This window comes from Vanellus vanellus (assembly GCF_965231255.1).
Source record: "Vanellus vanellus genome assembly, chromosome: 6".
Lineage (NCBI taxonomy): Eukaryota > Metazoa > Chordata > Aves > Charadriiformes > Charadriidae > Vanellus > Vanellus vanellus.
In genome coordinates, this window is record NC_138911.1 from 1986795 (window position 1) to 2002315 (window position 15521).

Here is a 15521-nt window from a genome sequence, read left to right on the forward strand (position 1 = left end):
CCCCCGCCACCTCCCCCGCCGCCCGCCGCGCGCATGCGCAGGGCTTCCCCCCCCTCCCGGCCCCGGCGCCGGGGCACCGCGCGGGCGCGCGCACGCAGCTCAGCGGCCCCGCCCAGCCCGAGCGGGAGCGAGCGCGCACGCGCGGCCGGCGGGCTGGCCCCGCCCCCTGATGGCCCCGCCCCGCCTGGCCCCGCCCCCCCGCCGCGCATGCTCCCGCGTAGACACATATACATGGAGCACGTACACGTAGGGAGCGATATATAGGGAGTACGCAGGCAGAGTCGCCTGTATACGTGCAGCACACGCACATACACACCTGTATACGTGCAACACATGTGCACGGGCACCTATATACATGCAGCACGTGCACATGTACACCTGTATACATTGAGCACGCACACATACACACCTATATATGTGGAGCACATGCACATATACACGCCTGTATACACGCAAGAAACACACGGACCCACATATATATATGCAGCACCTGCACATATGCATCTATACGCATGCAGCACACGCGCATACCCGCCTATATACACGTATAGGTGCGCCCCAGCCCAGAAGCCAGAGGGGGCTCATCCCCCCGGGGCTGCCCGGCCGCAGGGGGTCCCTGGCAGCACCCCGTCCCCCGTCCCTGTCCCCCGTCCGGGGCCGGCCCTGCCCGCGGGACCACGCTGCGCTGACGCGTGTTGTGCTTTAATGGCAGAACTGCACCCAAATCACCCCGAGTCGCCCCCCCCCCCCTCGCTGGCCTGCCAGCGGGAAAGGGACACCCCCCCCTCCCCCCCTCGTTCCCCCCTCACCCCCCCCAAAATCAGTTCTCTGCTGCCAGGTCCCCGGTGGGACAGTTTCTGGGTTCCCAGGGTGATGCCATCCTGCTGTCACCCCACAGTAACCGGCAGTGCCAGCGGCGGGGACAGGAGCGCGGCAGCGGTGGCAGCGGAGGTCCGGCGGTGGCAGCAGAGGTCCGGCGGTGGCCGGGAGCCGAGACACTGTCCTGAGCCCCGGGAGGGGGGAGAGCAGCAGGTCCCAGGGGCTGTGCCAGGGGTGGGGGGCTCAGCAGAGCACGCAGCCCCTCCGGGGTCTCCTCCTGCGGTGGCTCCGGCGGGCGGCACTCAGGGCGGCACTGCAGGCCGCCACGAAGATGTCCCCAATGTTCTCCTGGTACCTGGCCGAGCACTCCAAGTAGGACACGGCGTGGACCTGCCGGGCCACCGCCTCTCCCTGCGGGTGCGGGGAGATGTGGGGTCAGACCCCTCCAGGGCCACCAACTCCCCCACCGCCCCGTGCTGGGGGACATCCCCAGCCCATCAGGGTGGGGGGGGGGGCAACACTTGCCTTCTGGTAGGAGATGGGCTCCAGGTGTCCCTCCTGCTCCTTGCGCAGGTCGGTCTTGCAGCCCACCACCAGCACCGGGACGCCCTTGCAGAAGTGGTTCACCTCTGGGTACCACTGTGGGGATGGGACGGATGGACATATGTCACCCAGGGGATGGGGGACACTGAAGGGGCAGCAGCTCTGGCTCTGTGCCACCTCCCACGGGGAGGACACGGGGAGCGGGAGGAGCCCCCCCACCCCGGGGGGCTGCGTTACCTTCGTTAAGACGTTGTCGTAGCTGTTGGGGTTGGTGACATCAAAGCAGATGAGGACAACGTTGGCGTCTGAGTAGGACAGCGGGCGAAGCCTGTCGTAGTCTTCCTGTCCTGCCAGGTGGAGAAGCAAACCATTACGTGCCAGTTCCTTACTGGGCTGGGCCCCCCCCCCCAGGCTGCCCCTCCGGCCTGGGGGCACCATGGGGCTCTGGGGACAAAAGGCGGTGACATTGGTGGGGACCGGTGGCTGCCTGGCTGTGGGTTACCCTCCCATCTCCCATGGGGACACCCCTCCAAGGCATGACCTTGGGTGTGGGACACCCCAAAACCCATGGGCTGGGGGGGGGGGGGGGAAGACTACCTGCCCTGTCCCCTCCTGTCCCACCTGCCGTGTCCCAGAGGTGGATCTTCACGGGCTTGCCGCCGACCTGGAGGGATGCTGTGTACTTCTCGAACACGGTGGGGACATAGACCTGGCAGGGGACAAGAGGGGGGGCCATGAAATAGGTCCCATCTACCCGCTGGCAGCGGTGGGGGGCAGCGGCGGAGGGGACCCCCCCGGGGATGTGTGTGCAGGACAGGGTACGGGGAGGAGGTGTGGGGGTCGGGAGTGGGAACTGGGGATGGGGGGGGGGGGCAGGAGATGGTGGTGCTTCCTCAGGGCAGGTGGGGTGAGGATGGTCCTTGTTGTCCCCCCCCAGCCCCGAGACTGTGCCCCCCCCCAGCCCAGGGCAGCCCCGAGCCTCAGGGAGGTGGGAGAGAGGTGCCGGGGGTCTCCATGGGCTGTCCCCCCTCCTGGCACCCCCCCGGGTCCCCTGTGTGCCCTCACCGTGGGACAGACCCCGCTCCCCATCCCGCGACCCCCCAGGCGAGGCAGAAGGGAGGCAGACCCCCCCCTGGATGTTACCCCAGACCCCCGTCACCCCCAGGCTCGGCCACCCCCATCCCCGGTCCCCCCCATCCCCACGTCCTGCTGCAAACATCCCCGTTGCCACCGCGGTGCCCGTCCCACGTCCCCCTTCCCGCCGCCCTTCGCCCCGCACCGCCGCGAGCCGTGGTCTGCGCGGGGAGCCACCGGGGACGGTGACCCCCCCACCCCAACCGGGTCCCACCGGGGCTGATGTCCAGGGGGACATGGAGACCAATACCTTGGGGAAGTCCCCCCTGGCGAAGGCCAGCAGCAAAGACGTCTTCCCGCAACCCCCGTCCCCCACCACGACGACCTTCACCTCCGTTTCGGGGGGTCCCGGGCTCTGCCCCCCACCTTCCTGCTGCATGGGGGCGGCCGGTGGGGGCCACGGAGCCTGCCTGGCCTCGGCGGGGACGGGGACGGGGTGGCGGGAGGCAGCCACCCAGCCCAAGGTGTGGCCCGTGACGTCGTTTGGGGCTGGCACCGTGACGGTGGCGGGCGGGCGGGTGTCCTTCGCACACGCGTGGCCGCCTCGCACGCGCGCCTTGCGCACGGCTGCTCCCCCGCCTGTGCCCGGGGACCCTTCCTTCCCGCAGGCGGACGGGTCCCGCCGCACGCGTGCCGCGCGCCGCTCGCCTCTGCGTGCGAGGCCGCCTCTCCCGCCCGTGGCGCGTCGCACGCACGCCTACGACGCCGTCCTCCGCGCGCAGCAGCTCCCTTGCACGCCCACGCCTGCTCGCACGCCCGGCTCCTCCTTGCACGCGTCCCTACGGGTTTCTCTTGCACGCACGTACCCGCGTGCCTGCACCGCCTGCCTCCTGCACGCCCCCGTGCTTGTGTGTGCAAACACACGCGTGTGCCCCCTGACTGCTGAGCGTCTGCCGCAGGCGGCCCCCCCTTCCCCCCTCCCCGACACCCCGTTTCCCGCACCCCCTCCCGCCGCCGGAGCCGGGTTTTATTGCCCCCAGCATCCACAGGAGGCAAAGTCCAGGGCGGAGGGTGGCACAGGGAAGGGGGGGTGACTCACTCACAGCTCTGCTCCCTGTCCCCCGCCCCGTCGGTGCCACCCCTTCCGTCACAGCGGGTGACGTGCCATGCCCCAACTCTCGCCCAGCTGTGCCGTGCCCTGCCGGGAAGCCTTGTCCCTGTCACCCAGCGCCGTGGGACCTGGCCTGGCATGGCCCACCCGTGGTCTTTTCTCGGTGACCCCGGCACCCCGCTTTGCTTGGGGACGTGCCAACCCAGCGCTGCCCCCAGTGCCATGCCTGGACCCCACATTGATCCCCCCCAGTATGACCCACAGCCGTCCTCGCCTGCCTCCCCTGGGACGGGGACCTCCCATGACGCCGTTTTGGGAGGTGGGACCCCAAAGGATGCTCAGACATGAGGGATTTGGGACGTGGGGTGTTTCTGGGTGGGGGCCGGGCATGGGGAGCCCCGTGTGTGGGTGCCCCCTCCCGCCGGCTTCCCCAGCCCTGCTGTGGGCGCACCACCCGCCCAGGTGAGCCGTGCAAGGGTGTTAGTTAGCAATTAGCCGTCTTAACGAGCTGAAGACGCATCTTTCTGCCCTTGGAGGAGCAGAGGGCATTTGGTGCTGGGGGGGTGCTGTGCCCGCTGTCTGGCTGCATCCCCGCACCAGCGCGGGGTGGGGGGTGGGGGGTTAGCGGCTGGAGGGGACACGGAGAGCAGCCGATGCCACTCTGGGGAGGAAGGAGACACCATGTCCCCCAAAACGCAGCTTGGAGGTCCCCAAGATCCCCTCCCCTCCGGTCGGCGCCCTCCTCTGCCACCCCAACGCCTCGGTGGGGGTGAACGGGTGTCTCTGGTACCGGGGAGCAGGGAGGGATGGAGGGGGTCATGTATGCCATTCCCTGCCCTTGCCCCCATCCCTATGGCTGCCTCATCCCCTGCTCTCCTGCCACCGCCCCCACCGGCCCCATCTCCCTCGGTGGGTACCAGCCCATCCAGGCGGGCGCTGCAGCCCCCAGACCAGCGGGGTCAAGTCGGAACCGACGTCTCGAACACCAAATTCCCACCCAGGCCTGACGGGCGACAAAGATGGAGGAGAGACAGCGGCCATTCACGCGGCGGGAGGCTGGAAGGCGAACGCACAGGGTAATGAACAATCTCAGAAGGATGCCAGCATGAGGGCAGGGTGGGGGGAGGACAGAGGAGCACAATCAAACAATTAGGAAGGTGGTAATTACCAGTCTAATGAGATATCAGGTTGAATCCTAAAAGCATCGAAATTTTTCATGGCAAGATGTAGATGGTGCAGTATTTGTCCTCTGGGGTATTCTCTCGGACAAAACATTTCCTTTCCCGCAAGACCAACAGAAATTTGACAGGAGGAGAGGCTCAGTGATGCAGCCTCCGTCTCTGAAACTGCCCAGTGCTCTCTCGCCACCCAACCCGTGATCTTGCAGAAACGCCCCAAAGAGCAGCTTTGTTCGGAAGCGAGACGGGCTGCTCGGGTCTTCTGAGGACGCGAAGACCCCGGTTCTCCTCATCCGAGAAGATCGCAGCAAGGAGAGCGGGAGGGAGGGAGCGTGCCCTGCTCGGACGTGGGGACAGGACTGCTGCATGGAAAGGTAAGGGGTTGGGACCGGAGCCCAGCCTCGCGTCTCCCCGCAGACCCTCTCACCGCTCCCACATGTCCTCCTTCGGGGCACCGGCGACCCCTCCAACCTCTCCTCCACGCTCGTCCCCCCCAGCCACCTCCCCAGCCCTCCCGTCACCCCCCTGTCCCCAGCCCTGCTGTGCCACATCACCAGGACCCCTCTCCCTGCCACGTCCTTCTTGCACTTGGGGTCTCACTAACGCTTCTTCCGCTTCAACTGCAGCGGGGGACCACGTCCCGCCTCTCACCATGGAGCTGAACCAGACGTCCCCATCTCCCACATCACCCGTGCCAGAGACCGACGGAGAAGACACGTGCGGGATAGAGGTCACTGAAATGGCCATAGACGGTGTCACGCTGTTCATCTGCCTCTGCGGGCTGGTGGGGAACGGGGCCGTCCTCTGGCTCCTCGGCTTCCGCATCCGCAGGAACCCCATCACCGTCTACGTCCTCAACCTGGCCGTCGCCGACTTCACCTTCCTCCTCTTCCTGGTCACCTGGACCCTCCTCTACCTGACACAGAACGCCTCTTGCCTCACTTTTGTGCCCCTGACGTACCTGAGACCGTTTTTCCTGCTTTCGCTGTTCTCCTACAACATGGGCCTGTACCTCCTGACGGCCATCAGCATCGAGAGGTGTGTGTCCATCCTTTGCCCGCTCTGGTACCGCTGCCGCCGCCCCCAGTGCTTGTCAGCTGTGGCGTGTACCGTGCTCTGGGCCCTCTCCATCACTGTCATTGCTGCAGTCACTTCTCTGTGCCTGTTGCATGAGGATGAGCACTGCCAGATGGCTCTCATCTCCATGTACATCCTCAACTTCCTTTTTTTTGCCCCTCCCATGGTCATTTCCAACGTGATCCTCTTCATTAAGGTCCAGTGCGGCTCCCGGCAGCGCCAACCTAAGAGGCTCTACATCGTTATCTTCCTCACCGTCCTCTTCTTTCTCATCTTCGGGGTTCCCCTCAGCGTCTGGAATTTCCTGCAGCAGTTCAGCTACATCCTCGCCCCCTCCCAGGTGGTTTTCCTGCTCGCCTGCGTCAACAGCAGCATCAACCCCTTCATCTACTTCTTGGTGGGGAGCTGCCGGAGGCACTGCTCCTCGGTGTCCCTCCAGGTGGCCTTCCAGAGGGTCTTTGAAGAAACGGCGATCACCACAATCTGCGGCTAAGAGGCCACTGTGTTCACACCGGCTGTGCTGCCCACCCTGGCTTCACGCTCAGCTGCCCCCCCTTGCTCCCAACCGGGTCTGCAGGTCACCTTCCTGCAGCTGTGTGTCATGATGCATCCCATCCCTCATCCTATCCTGTCCTCATCCATGTCCCGGTTCCCTGTCCTCGTTCCTCATCCCTGTTCCTATCCCATCCTCATCCCCACCCCATCCCATGCCCATCCCTATCTCCATCTCCCCCATCCCACCCTGTCCCCATCCCCACTCCCCATCCCTGTCCCTGTCCCACCTTCATCCCCGTCCCCATCCAATCCACACCCTGTCCCATGCCCATCCCCATCTTCATCCACCCCGTCCCAATCCCACTCTCCAATCCCCATCCCTGCTCCCTGCTCCCCATCCCCATCCCACCCTCACCTTGTCCCATGACCATCCCCATCTCCATCCTCCTCATTCCACCCTGTCCCCATCCCCGTCCTCACCCCGGTCTCCATCCCCAACACTACCTCCACTCCCCATCCCCATCCCACCCTCATCCCCATCCCTGTCCCCATCGCATCCCCACGCCGTCCCATGACCGTCCCCATCTCCATCCCCCCATTCCACCCTGTCCCCATCCCACTCCTGGTCCCGCTCCCCATCATCATGTCCACTCCCCACCTCCATCCCCCCCATCCCCGTCCCCATCTCCGTCCCCATCCCATCCCCACCCCGTCCCATGACCATCCCCACCTCCATCCCCCCCCCATCCCACCCGGTCCCCGTCCCCGTCCCGGTCCCCATCCCCGTCCCCGTCCCCGTCCCGTCCCGTTCCCTCCCGCAGGGCTCCCGGCGGGGCGGCCGCTCCCCGGTTCCGAGCGCGGAGCGTTGGGCTTTGCTGCCCTCCAGCGAGGGAAGAGGAGATGGGAATCCTCCAGAAACCCTCCCGGTCCCTCCTGCCCCCGACCTCCCCCCGGGCAAGCGGCTCTGCGGGGCTCGGTGCGGGGGCGAAGCCTCTGCCCCCCCCTCCCGACGGGGCTGCGCTGCCCGCCCCGGCCCCGGTCCCGCTCCTCCCGCCCCAATAAACGCCGCTGGCTCCGTCCGCCGCCTCTCGTTCCTCTCCCGGGTGGTGGGGAACTGAGGGGGGGGGGAGGCACCGGGGGGTTGGGGTACCGGAGGTGAACCTCTGTGGAGTGGGGGGTGTCCCCCAGAAACAGTCCCCCAAAACCTTATGGGGTGGCCCGGGGTGAGGAGCCCACAGGGAGGTATTGGAGCCTCAGGTGTGGGGCTGGTGGGAAGGGGGAGGGAGAGGTGGTGGGGCTGCATAGGGGGTGTGGGAGCAGGTAGGGTTGGCGTGGGGGGTGTGGGATGCGGTGGGGCTGGTGGGAAGGTGTAGGACATGGTGGGGCTGTGGGATGTGGTGGGGCTGGTGGGAAGGTGCAGGACATGGTGGGGCTGCCCTAGGGACGTGTGGGAGGTGGTGGGGCTGGTGGGAAGGTGCAGGACATGGCGGGGCTGTGGGAAGGTGCAGAAGATGGTGGGGCTGCACAGAGGGGTGCGGGAGGTGGTGGGGGTCCGCACTCATCAGGACGAGGAGCAGCACCAGCCCCAGATGTGACGTTGGGGCAGTGTGGAGGAGGCTGCACCGAGCAGCCCGGCGTGTCCCTGGGGCAGCCTGAGGACGGGCGATGTCTCTTCCTCCTGGGGAAATGTCCCTGTCCTGGGCAATGTCCCTTCCTCCTGGGGGAAACTGAGGCCCAGCACGATAGCATTTGGTCTGGAGCAATCTGTCACACCTCTGTTGGCTCCAGCACCATCTCCCTGCATGCCCACTGCTCTCCCCGCCGCCGCGACGGGAGGCTTTGTGACCGGTGGAGACCTTGGCAAAGCCATAGGGAGGTGAGTGACACCCCGTGGAGCCCGTGGTGACCAACAGCCGTGGCACCCTGCTCCTGGAAGATGGTGGCCGGGCTATGGACCACAAACTCCTCCTCCCCTTGCTCCTGCACCATCCAAGCCTGCTGAAGGAAGGAGAAATGCTCCAGCCAGGGGAGAGGAGGAATTTCAGAAGGAAGAGTCCATTACACTTACACCCGGCTCACAAAATTTAAAATAAAAATTAAAAAAAAAAAAATATATATATATTTGGGGACATATTTGCTGTGACAGTGTGAAACAGCCTGGGGGCACCGCTGAACCTTTGGCCCCATCCTGCCCGCACGGGCTGTGCCAGCGCAGTCCCGGCTAAGGGCAGTTGGCATCATTTTTAGCTCCGGCGAGCGCAAGCCGTGCGCGCGCGTCTCCCCTCTCTCCGCCCGCAGCGGTGGCCGCAGGACGCGGGCGAAGCCACGGCACACGGGGCGAAGGCAGCTCAGGGCGCACGGCGCCGTTTATTGCTATCAGGCATCAGCGAGACATGGGAACCGGGTACCGGTGGGAGGGGAGGGCGGAGGTGGGGGTCTCGGCAGAGCCCGGTGAGGGGCAGGGGGACGTCCCCCGCCGGCGTTGCTGGAGACGGGAGGGGAGCAGAGCTGGGAGAAGCCGCGCAGGCTGGGACACGGGGTGGGGAGAAGGGCTTGGGACACCAAATGGGTTTTACCCCCACTCCATACATGAGTCAGAGTCTCCCAAAGGGAAGGCTCATCCGGAAAAGGAGGGGATTTTGGGGAACATGGAACTCTGGGGCTTGTTGCCCTCGGGGGAATAGAGCCCGAGGACCTGGGGTGGGCTGGATGGGAGGAGGAGAGTTGCATCCCTCCCCGCACGGACCTCGGCGGTGGCCCTGCTCTCTTCTGCAGGGGGCAGAGGGGGACATCGGGGGAAACGCTGCAGACGTTTATTAATCCGGTTACTCAAGGAAAACCTCAGCCACTGTCCTCGGGGGCCTTAAGAAGAACAGCGGAAAGGCTTCAACAGGCTGGGGCCAGCCTGTCCATCGTAGTATCATTGCTGCACGCGGTGGTGTCTGCCAGCTCCGCAAAGACCCTCTGGAAGGCCACCTGGAGGGAGACCGAGGAGCAGTGCCTCCGGCAGCTCCCCACCAAGAAGTAGATGAAGGGGTTGATGCTGCTGTTGACGCAGGCGAGCAGGAAAACCACCTGGGAGGGGGCGAGGATGTAGCTGAACTGCTGCAGGAAATTCCAGACGCTGAGGGGAACCCCGAAGATGAGAAAGAAGAGGACGGTGAGGAAGATAACGATGTAGAGCCTCTTAGGTTGGCGCTGCTGGGAGCCGCACTGGACCTTAACGAAGAGGATCATGCTGGAAATGACCATGGATGGGGTAAAGATGAGGAAGTTGAGGACGTACATAGAGATGAGAACCATCTGGCAGTGCTCATCCTCATGCAACAGGCACAGAGAAGTGACTGCAGCAATGACAATGGTGGAGAGGGCCCAGAGCAGGGTACACACCACGGCTGACAAGCACTGGGAGTGGTGGATGCTGTTGCAGAGGATGGACACACACCTCTCGATGCTGATGGCCGTCAGGAGGTACAGGCCCACGTTGTAGGAGAACAGCGAAAGCAGGAGAAACGGTCTCAGGTACGTCAGGGGCACAAAAGTGAGGCAAGAGGCGTTCTGTATCAGGTAGAGGAGAGTCCAGGTGACCATGAAGAGGAGGAAGGTGAAGTCGGCAACGGCCAGGTTGAGGACATAGATGGTGATGGGGTTCCTGCGGATGCGGAAGCCGAGGAGCCAGAGGACGGCCCCGTTCCCCACCAGCCCGCAGAGGCAGATGAACAGTGTGACACCATCTATGGCCATTTCAGTGACCTCTATCCCGCACGTGTCTTCTCCATCAGTGGTCGGCATGGGTGGTGCAGGAGGTGGGGACCTGTGGTTCACCTCCATGGGTGGATGCTGGGCGGGTGGTGGGATGTGGTCCCCGGCTGCAATCAGAGCGGACGGGGGGTTAGTGGCTTGGAGAAGGTAGGGCTAATCTGCATGGCTCCTTGCCAGCTCCCTGCACTGGGAAGGCATCAGTGGAGGACAAGCGGGATGTGCTGGGGAAAGGAATGGTGGACATGGTGCGGTGGGAGGGGGAGACGGGAGGGGAGGTTCACCAGGAGATGCAGAAGGTGAGCGCAGGGCAGCGGGGAGAGGACATGGGGAGACCACTGCTGGTCGCCAGGAGAGGATGGGAGGAACTGGTGGCGGCGGTGGATGCTGGAGGAAAGGAAGGTGGGGTAGGGATGAAGGAAAACATTGCACTTAACTGTTAGCTTTGGTGAAGCAGCAGGAGAGGGCTGTCCCTCCAGCTGGGCTCGGGCGGATCAGCGTCGGTGTCTCGGTATCTCACGCTCCCTTCGGATCCATATGCTGAAGCAGATCCTCCCAGGATATTTGCATGAAGAAGAAAGTCCCCTGGGCACCAGGCGGTCCCCGCTCTCGTCCTGCTGGCTCCTCTCCGTGCCCGGTCCCCGGTGAGCCCCTCGGCAGTGGGGTCGTGGGGGAGTCGGGACTGGTTTTGTAACTACGGCTACGTCAGAGCTCCGCTTCCTTGTTTTTATTTATCTTGCTCTTTTTTTTTTTTTTTTTTTTTTTTTTCTTCTTTCCCCACAAAGGAAATGGATTTTGCCAGAAGCTTCGCAAGCAGAATTTTGTGAATTGCTCCTCGTTTACTCCTGATTAGAAACACTCCTCCCCAGATAACGACCTGCTGGTGGACTGCCTTCCCTCTCCTGGCAGCTTTCTGCCATTCTGCGTTTCTCCCCCGCCTGTCTCAGGGCTCCCTGGACCTCAGCATCCCCGGGGGGGACGTCACCCCTTCAGGAGCAAAGCGTGATGCTGGTGGTGCTGGCGCTGGTGATGCTGGTGACGCTGGTGATGCTGGCGATGCTGGCGATGCTGGCGATGCTGGTGGCACCGGTGATGCTGGTGACACTGACAGCACTGGTGGTGCTGGTGATGCCGATGGCAGTGGTGATGCCGATGGCATTGGTGATGCCGGCAGTGCCGGCAGCGCTGGCGGGGCGGCTGGGCGCTTCTCAGAAGCAGCTCCCCTTCTGGGAAGAGCACGGTGCTCATTGCCAAAACCTCTCCTGAGCCCAAGGGAGCGCACCTCCAAACCGGAGCCAAGAATTGGCATTCCTTGTCGGTCTAATGCGGGCTCTGACAGCCGGGTTGAAGGACAACCACCGGTTGTTTTCAGCCAGGCTACAATGATACCAGCACTTATAGCCCAGATTAATTATTGCTAATACCCCTTTGTAATGCAATGAAAGCTCTTAGCGACCCGCTTTTGGGGTGCTGTGCTCCCCCTCCCAGCAGGCCGTTCCACTGAGCTGCATCTCTCCCAGCTCTCCACCAGCGGCACATCCTCCTCCTCCTCAGTCTTGGGAGCGCTTGTGGTTGTTTTTAAATGATCCCACCCCTTTGGTAGCCCACACACCCCGGGCTGCAGCTCCCGAGCTCGGTCTGGATGTTGTTAAACTCTCCTGCGGCTCATGGCTCCTGCTCAGGACCGAGCAGAGCATCTCCTTGGAGGCGCTCATCCCACCACGCCTGGTCTGGCCCCACCATCCCCCGGGGAAAGTCCATGGGGACCCCGAGCTCCTCGCAGCCACTGCACAGCCTGAAAAGGCCTTAATTTTATAGCCGAGATGTTTTGCGCAATGAATATCCTCGTTGGGGTGATTAAAACGACAGAGCTTCTCCAGAGGGATCCACCGCTCCGAGGAGTGCTCTGCCTCTCCCGCGCCACGATGCCCCGGCAATCGGGAGGCACTTTTGGCTTCTCCCCCGGCTGACTACCCGGTTCTTTGCTGCGGTAGCCTTCGGCAGCACTAGAACATGCTGTGAACGCTCAAAACTGCTTCCCAAAGTCCCCAGATTTATCCCGTGAACGGTTCCAGTTTCAGCACTTTCGGGAAGGGCAGAGTGGTTTCCCACGGTTTCGTATCAAAGTCGCGTCACACCAAAGTCCCTTCCTTCGGCGGGGGCTGTGTTACGGAAGCCGACGCCGTCACCCGCGTCCCTGTGTCCCCTCCCCCTGTCACAGCGCGCTGTGTTTGGTGCGAGAAGCCGGCCAAGCTGCGCGGGGCAGAGCCCACGGCTGAGCCACGAGCCCTGGGGATGCTGGTGGGAGCTGCGGGATTCTCCCCGCTCCCTTCTCCTCCCGCATCCCACAGCTACACCCATCAGCTGCACCCCGGCTTCCCGAAGGCGGGCAAAGCCACCGGGGTCCCCGCAGCCACCCCCGTTAGCCATTGGCAGGGCTGCTTTCCAGTTTGCAGAGCCAGAAGGGATAGAGCATCTTTACTGGAGCGCTCCTGGGCTTTGGGCTCGGGGTGGGACAGCTGGAGACAGCCTGGGAGCAGGCGCATCCATGTCTGCAGCGTCTGAGAGAAACCTCCCACTCGTTCCTCGGGTATCTGAAGCATCCAGAAATGAATGACTCCAGCTGTCTTCCCAAATCGCAGTGTGCACATATGTCATAGAATCATAGAATGGGTTGGGTTGGAAGGGACCTTACAGACCATCCAGTTGCACCCCCCTGCCCTGGGCAGGGCCACCTCCCCCCAGCCCAGGTTGCTCCCAGCCCCGTCCAACCTGGCCTTGAACACCTCCAGGGATGGGGCAGCCACAGCTTCTCAGGGCAACCTGCGCCGGGAGCTCACCGCACTCACAGGAAAGAATTTCTTCCTAATATCTCATCTAAATCTCCCCTCTTTCAGTTTAAAACCATTCTCCCTCATCCCATGGCTTCCCTCCCTGATCCAGAGTCCCTCCCCAGATCTCCTGGAGCCCCTTTAGGCACTGGAAGGGACTCTAAGGTCTCCCCGGAGCCTTCTCTTCTCCAGGCTGAACAACCCCAACTCTCTCAGCCTGTCCTCATAGGAGAGGTGTTTCATCCCTCTGATCACCTTCATGGCCTCCTCTGCACCCGCTCCAGCAGGTCCATGACTTTCCTATGTTGGGGGCTGCAGAGCTGGAGGCAGCACTCCAGGTGGGGTCTCACCAGAGTGGAGCAGAGGGGCAGAATCCCCCCCTCGCCCCACTGGCCACACTTCTTCTGATGCAGCCCAGGATGTGGTTGGCCTTCCGGGCTGTGATCCTGCATTGCCGGCACATGTTGAGCTTCTCCTCCACCAACACCCCCAGGTCCTTCTCCGCAGGGCTGTCCTCCAGCCATTCTCCACCAAAATGACTGATTTCTTAGAAGTCCCATGTTTGTTCCCGAAGAGGTTGTCATGTGCTGACTTCAAAGTTCTTTTCGGATGGGTTTTGTCTGTTTGTTTGCCTCTGCTTTAGGGTTAAATATGGCATTCTGAGTCATTGTGAGTTGCATCAGAGCACTTCGCAACGCCGACCTGCGGGAGGGGGGACGAAGCCCTCTGTTCCCTGGCCGCTAATTACCCGGGCAGGACCCCACCTCCCCCCAGCCGCTTGCCGGGGAAAGAGAGATAAACATATCCCAACTGGCCAGAGACTGGGAATTCCCTGCTACACGTGGGGCGGGCAGCTGGAAACATCACTGTCTTTTCAGATCGGTACACAGAGTTCACAAAGAAATGGCCTTTTTTTTTTTTTTTTCCCCAATGAGGTTTAGAGAAGCAGATGGAGACATTAATCTCGGAACGGTAGGAATTTGTTTTCTGCCTTTTGGGTTTGTTTGGTTTTTTTTGTTTGTTTGTTTGTTTGTTTTGTTTTGTTTTGTTTTTGTTTTTTGTTTTGTTTGTTTGTTTTTTGTGTTTTTTTTTTTCCTGAGTCTCTTAATTTACCTGATGAAGTGTGTATATGAAGCAGAAATCTGGTTAGGCTGAACCGTTGGTGTGTTGGGATTCTCTGTAGAGTCTTTTTTACAATAAAGGATGGGATTTCGCTAAATTAACTTCATAAAAACCCAAAAGCTTCACAAGTCGCGCGCGGGCGGAGGAGCATCACCCTCTCCCCCTTCTTGATTTATTTTTTTTTATTGGGGGGGGAGGGGGTTAGTTGTTTTTTTTTTTGTTATAGGGAAAAAGAAGGAAGCAGTTTGATCTTGTACTCCTTCAACCTCTTCTACAGAAGAGGCACCGTCAGCCTCACTCTCTGCTCCGTCGCTGTTGGTGGCCGGAGGGATGATTCATCTGACGAGGGGACGGCTCCGGTGGGAGGTCACTGGGCTCAACACGATCCTCACGGCCTCTTCTCTTGGAAAGGGGAATTCCTCCTCCTCCTCAACTTCTTGTCGCGCAGAGGGCCGAGCGCAGAAGAGCACGGACTGTAACCGGCCTTTTCCAAAGTTTACAAAAGACGGCGAAATTAAATGGGGGTGTCACAACCTGCGACCGTGTTTAACATGCTCTTACGCCTCAGGGAACCATCCTTTACACAAACCAACAAATCCTCTCCTTTTGTGCAATTCGGATCAATTCTTAATTGCCAGCGTTACGGCCCTCTGAGCTGGAGGGAACGTCCCCCCGTCTCTCGTGACGCAGTGGTTTGGGGTTTTTCTTTGCTCCCTGTGCAAACGCTTAAGGATCTGGTGCTGTTTCTTTTCAATCAAGGCTGTTCCGCGTGTGTGAATTACAGAGAATTATTAACAAAAAAGCTCAGGGGAGGAGTCTTCCAGGAGCTTCCTTATCATAGAATCATGGAATTGTGGAATCATAGAATCATAGAATCATGGAACCATAGAATCATAGAATCATGGAATCATAGAATCATGGAATCATAGAATCATAGAATCATGGAATCATGGAACCATAGAATCATGGAATCATAGAATCACAGAATCATAGAGTGCTCTAGGTTGGAAGGAACCTTTAAGATCATTGAGTCCAACCATCAACCCAACACTGCCAAGTCCACCACTAAACCATGGCCCTCAGCACCTCATCTACCCGTCTTTTAGATATCTCCAGGGATGGCGACTCCACCACATCCTTGGGCAGTCTGTGTCAGCGCTTCACCATTTCAGTGAAGAAATCACCGAAATCCCTCTCATATCAGCAGACATCTTCCCTCCTGCAAGCGCAGACACGGGTGCTTGCAGGCACAAGACGGCTCAGTAACACCGATTGGTAAGATTTTGCAGCTGATGTAGATTTTTTCTCCAGATGTCTATTTTTATCTTAAGAAAACAGGCCGTACGCGGGCGGCCTCACCCCGCTGGCACACGGAAAGCTTTCCGGCCTTTTCGCAGAGATCGGTTCGTGCTCCATCTCTGCAAACAGACTGGAGGAGCGCCCCCAGGGTTTGCTCATCCCCCCCCCCCCCGAGCATCGCCGACACAGCTCCTTCCCATCCGCTTCCACGAA

The 15521-nt window shown here is 61.4% G+C and overlaps 3 protein-coding genes across 3 annotated transcripts; 1 reads left to right on the forward strand and 2 right to left on the reverse strand.

Moving 5' to 3' along the window:
• Positions 1-837: 837 nt before the first annotated feature.
• On the reverse strand, positions 838-2890 carry LOC309673412 (rho-related GTP-binding protein RhoF-like). The gene is made up of 5 exons (XM_082485178.1): positions 2747-2890; positions 1984-2071; positions 1600-1709; positions 1345-1458; positions 838-1230 (listed from the first exon to the last, which is right to left on the reverse strand). The coding sequence occupies exons 1-5, from the start codon at positions 2873-2875 to the stop codon at positions 1063-1065; spliced, it is 609 nt and encodes a 202-aa protein (XP_082341304.1). The 5' UTR covers positions 2876-2890; the 3' UTR covers positions 838-1062.
• A 2487-nt stretch (positions 2891-5377) lies between these two features.
• LOC309673295 (mas-related G-protein coupled receptor member H-like) lies at positions 5378-6295 on the forward strand (the record flags this gene model as incomplete). Its single annotated transcript, XM_082485035.1, has 1 exon — positions 5378-6295. The coding sequence occupies one exon, from the start codon at positions 5378-5380 to the stop codon at positions 6293-6295; it is 918 nt and encodes a 305-aa protein (XP_082341161.1).
• A 2378-nt stretch (positions 6296-8673) lies between these two features.
• LOC309673757 (mas-related G-protein coupled receptor member H-like) lies at positions 8674-11122 on the reverse strand. Its single transcript, XM_082485617.1, has 2 exons — positions 10494-11122; positions 8674-10166 (listed from the first exon to the last, which is right to left on the reverse strand). Exon 2 carries the CDS (start codon positions 10126-10128, stop codon positions 9184-9186), a length of 945 nt encoding a protein of 314 aa, XP_082341743.1. The 5' UTR covers positions 10129-10166; positions 10494-11122; the 3' UTR covers positions 8674-9183.
• Positions 11123-15521: the final 4399 nt, after the last annotated feature.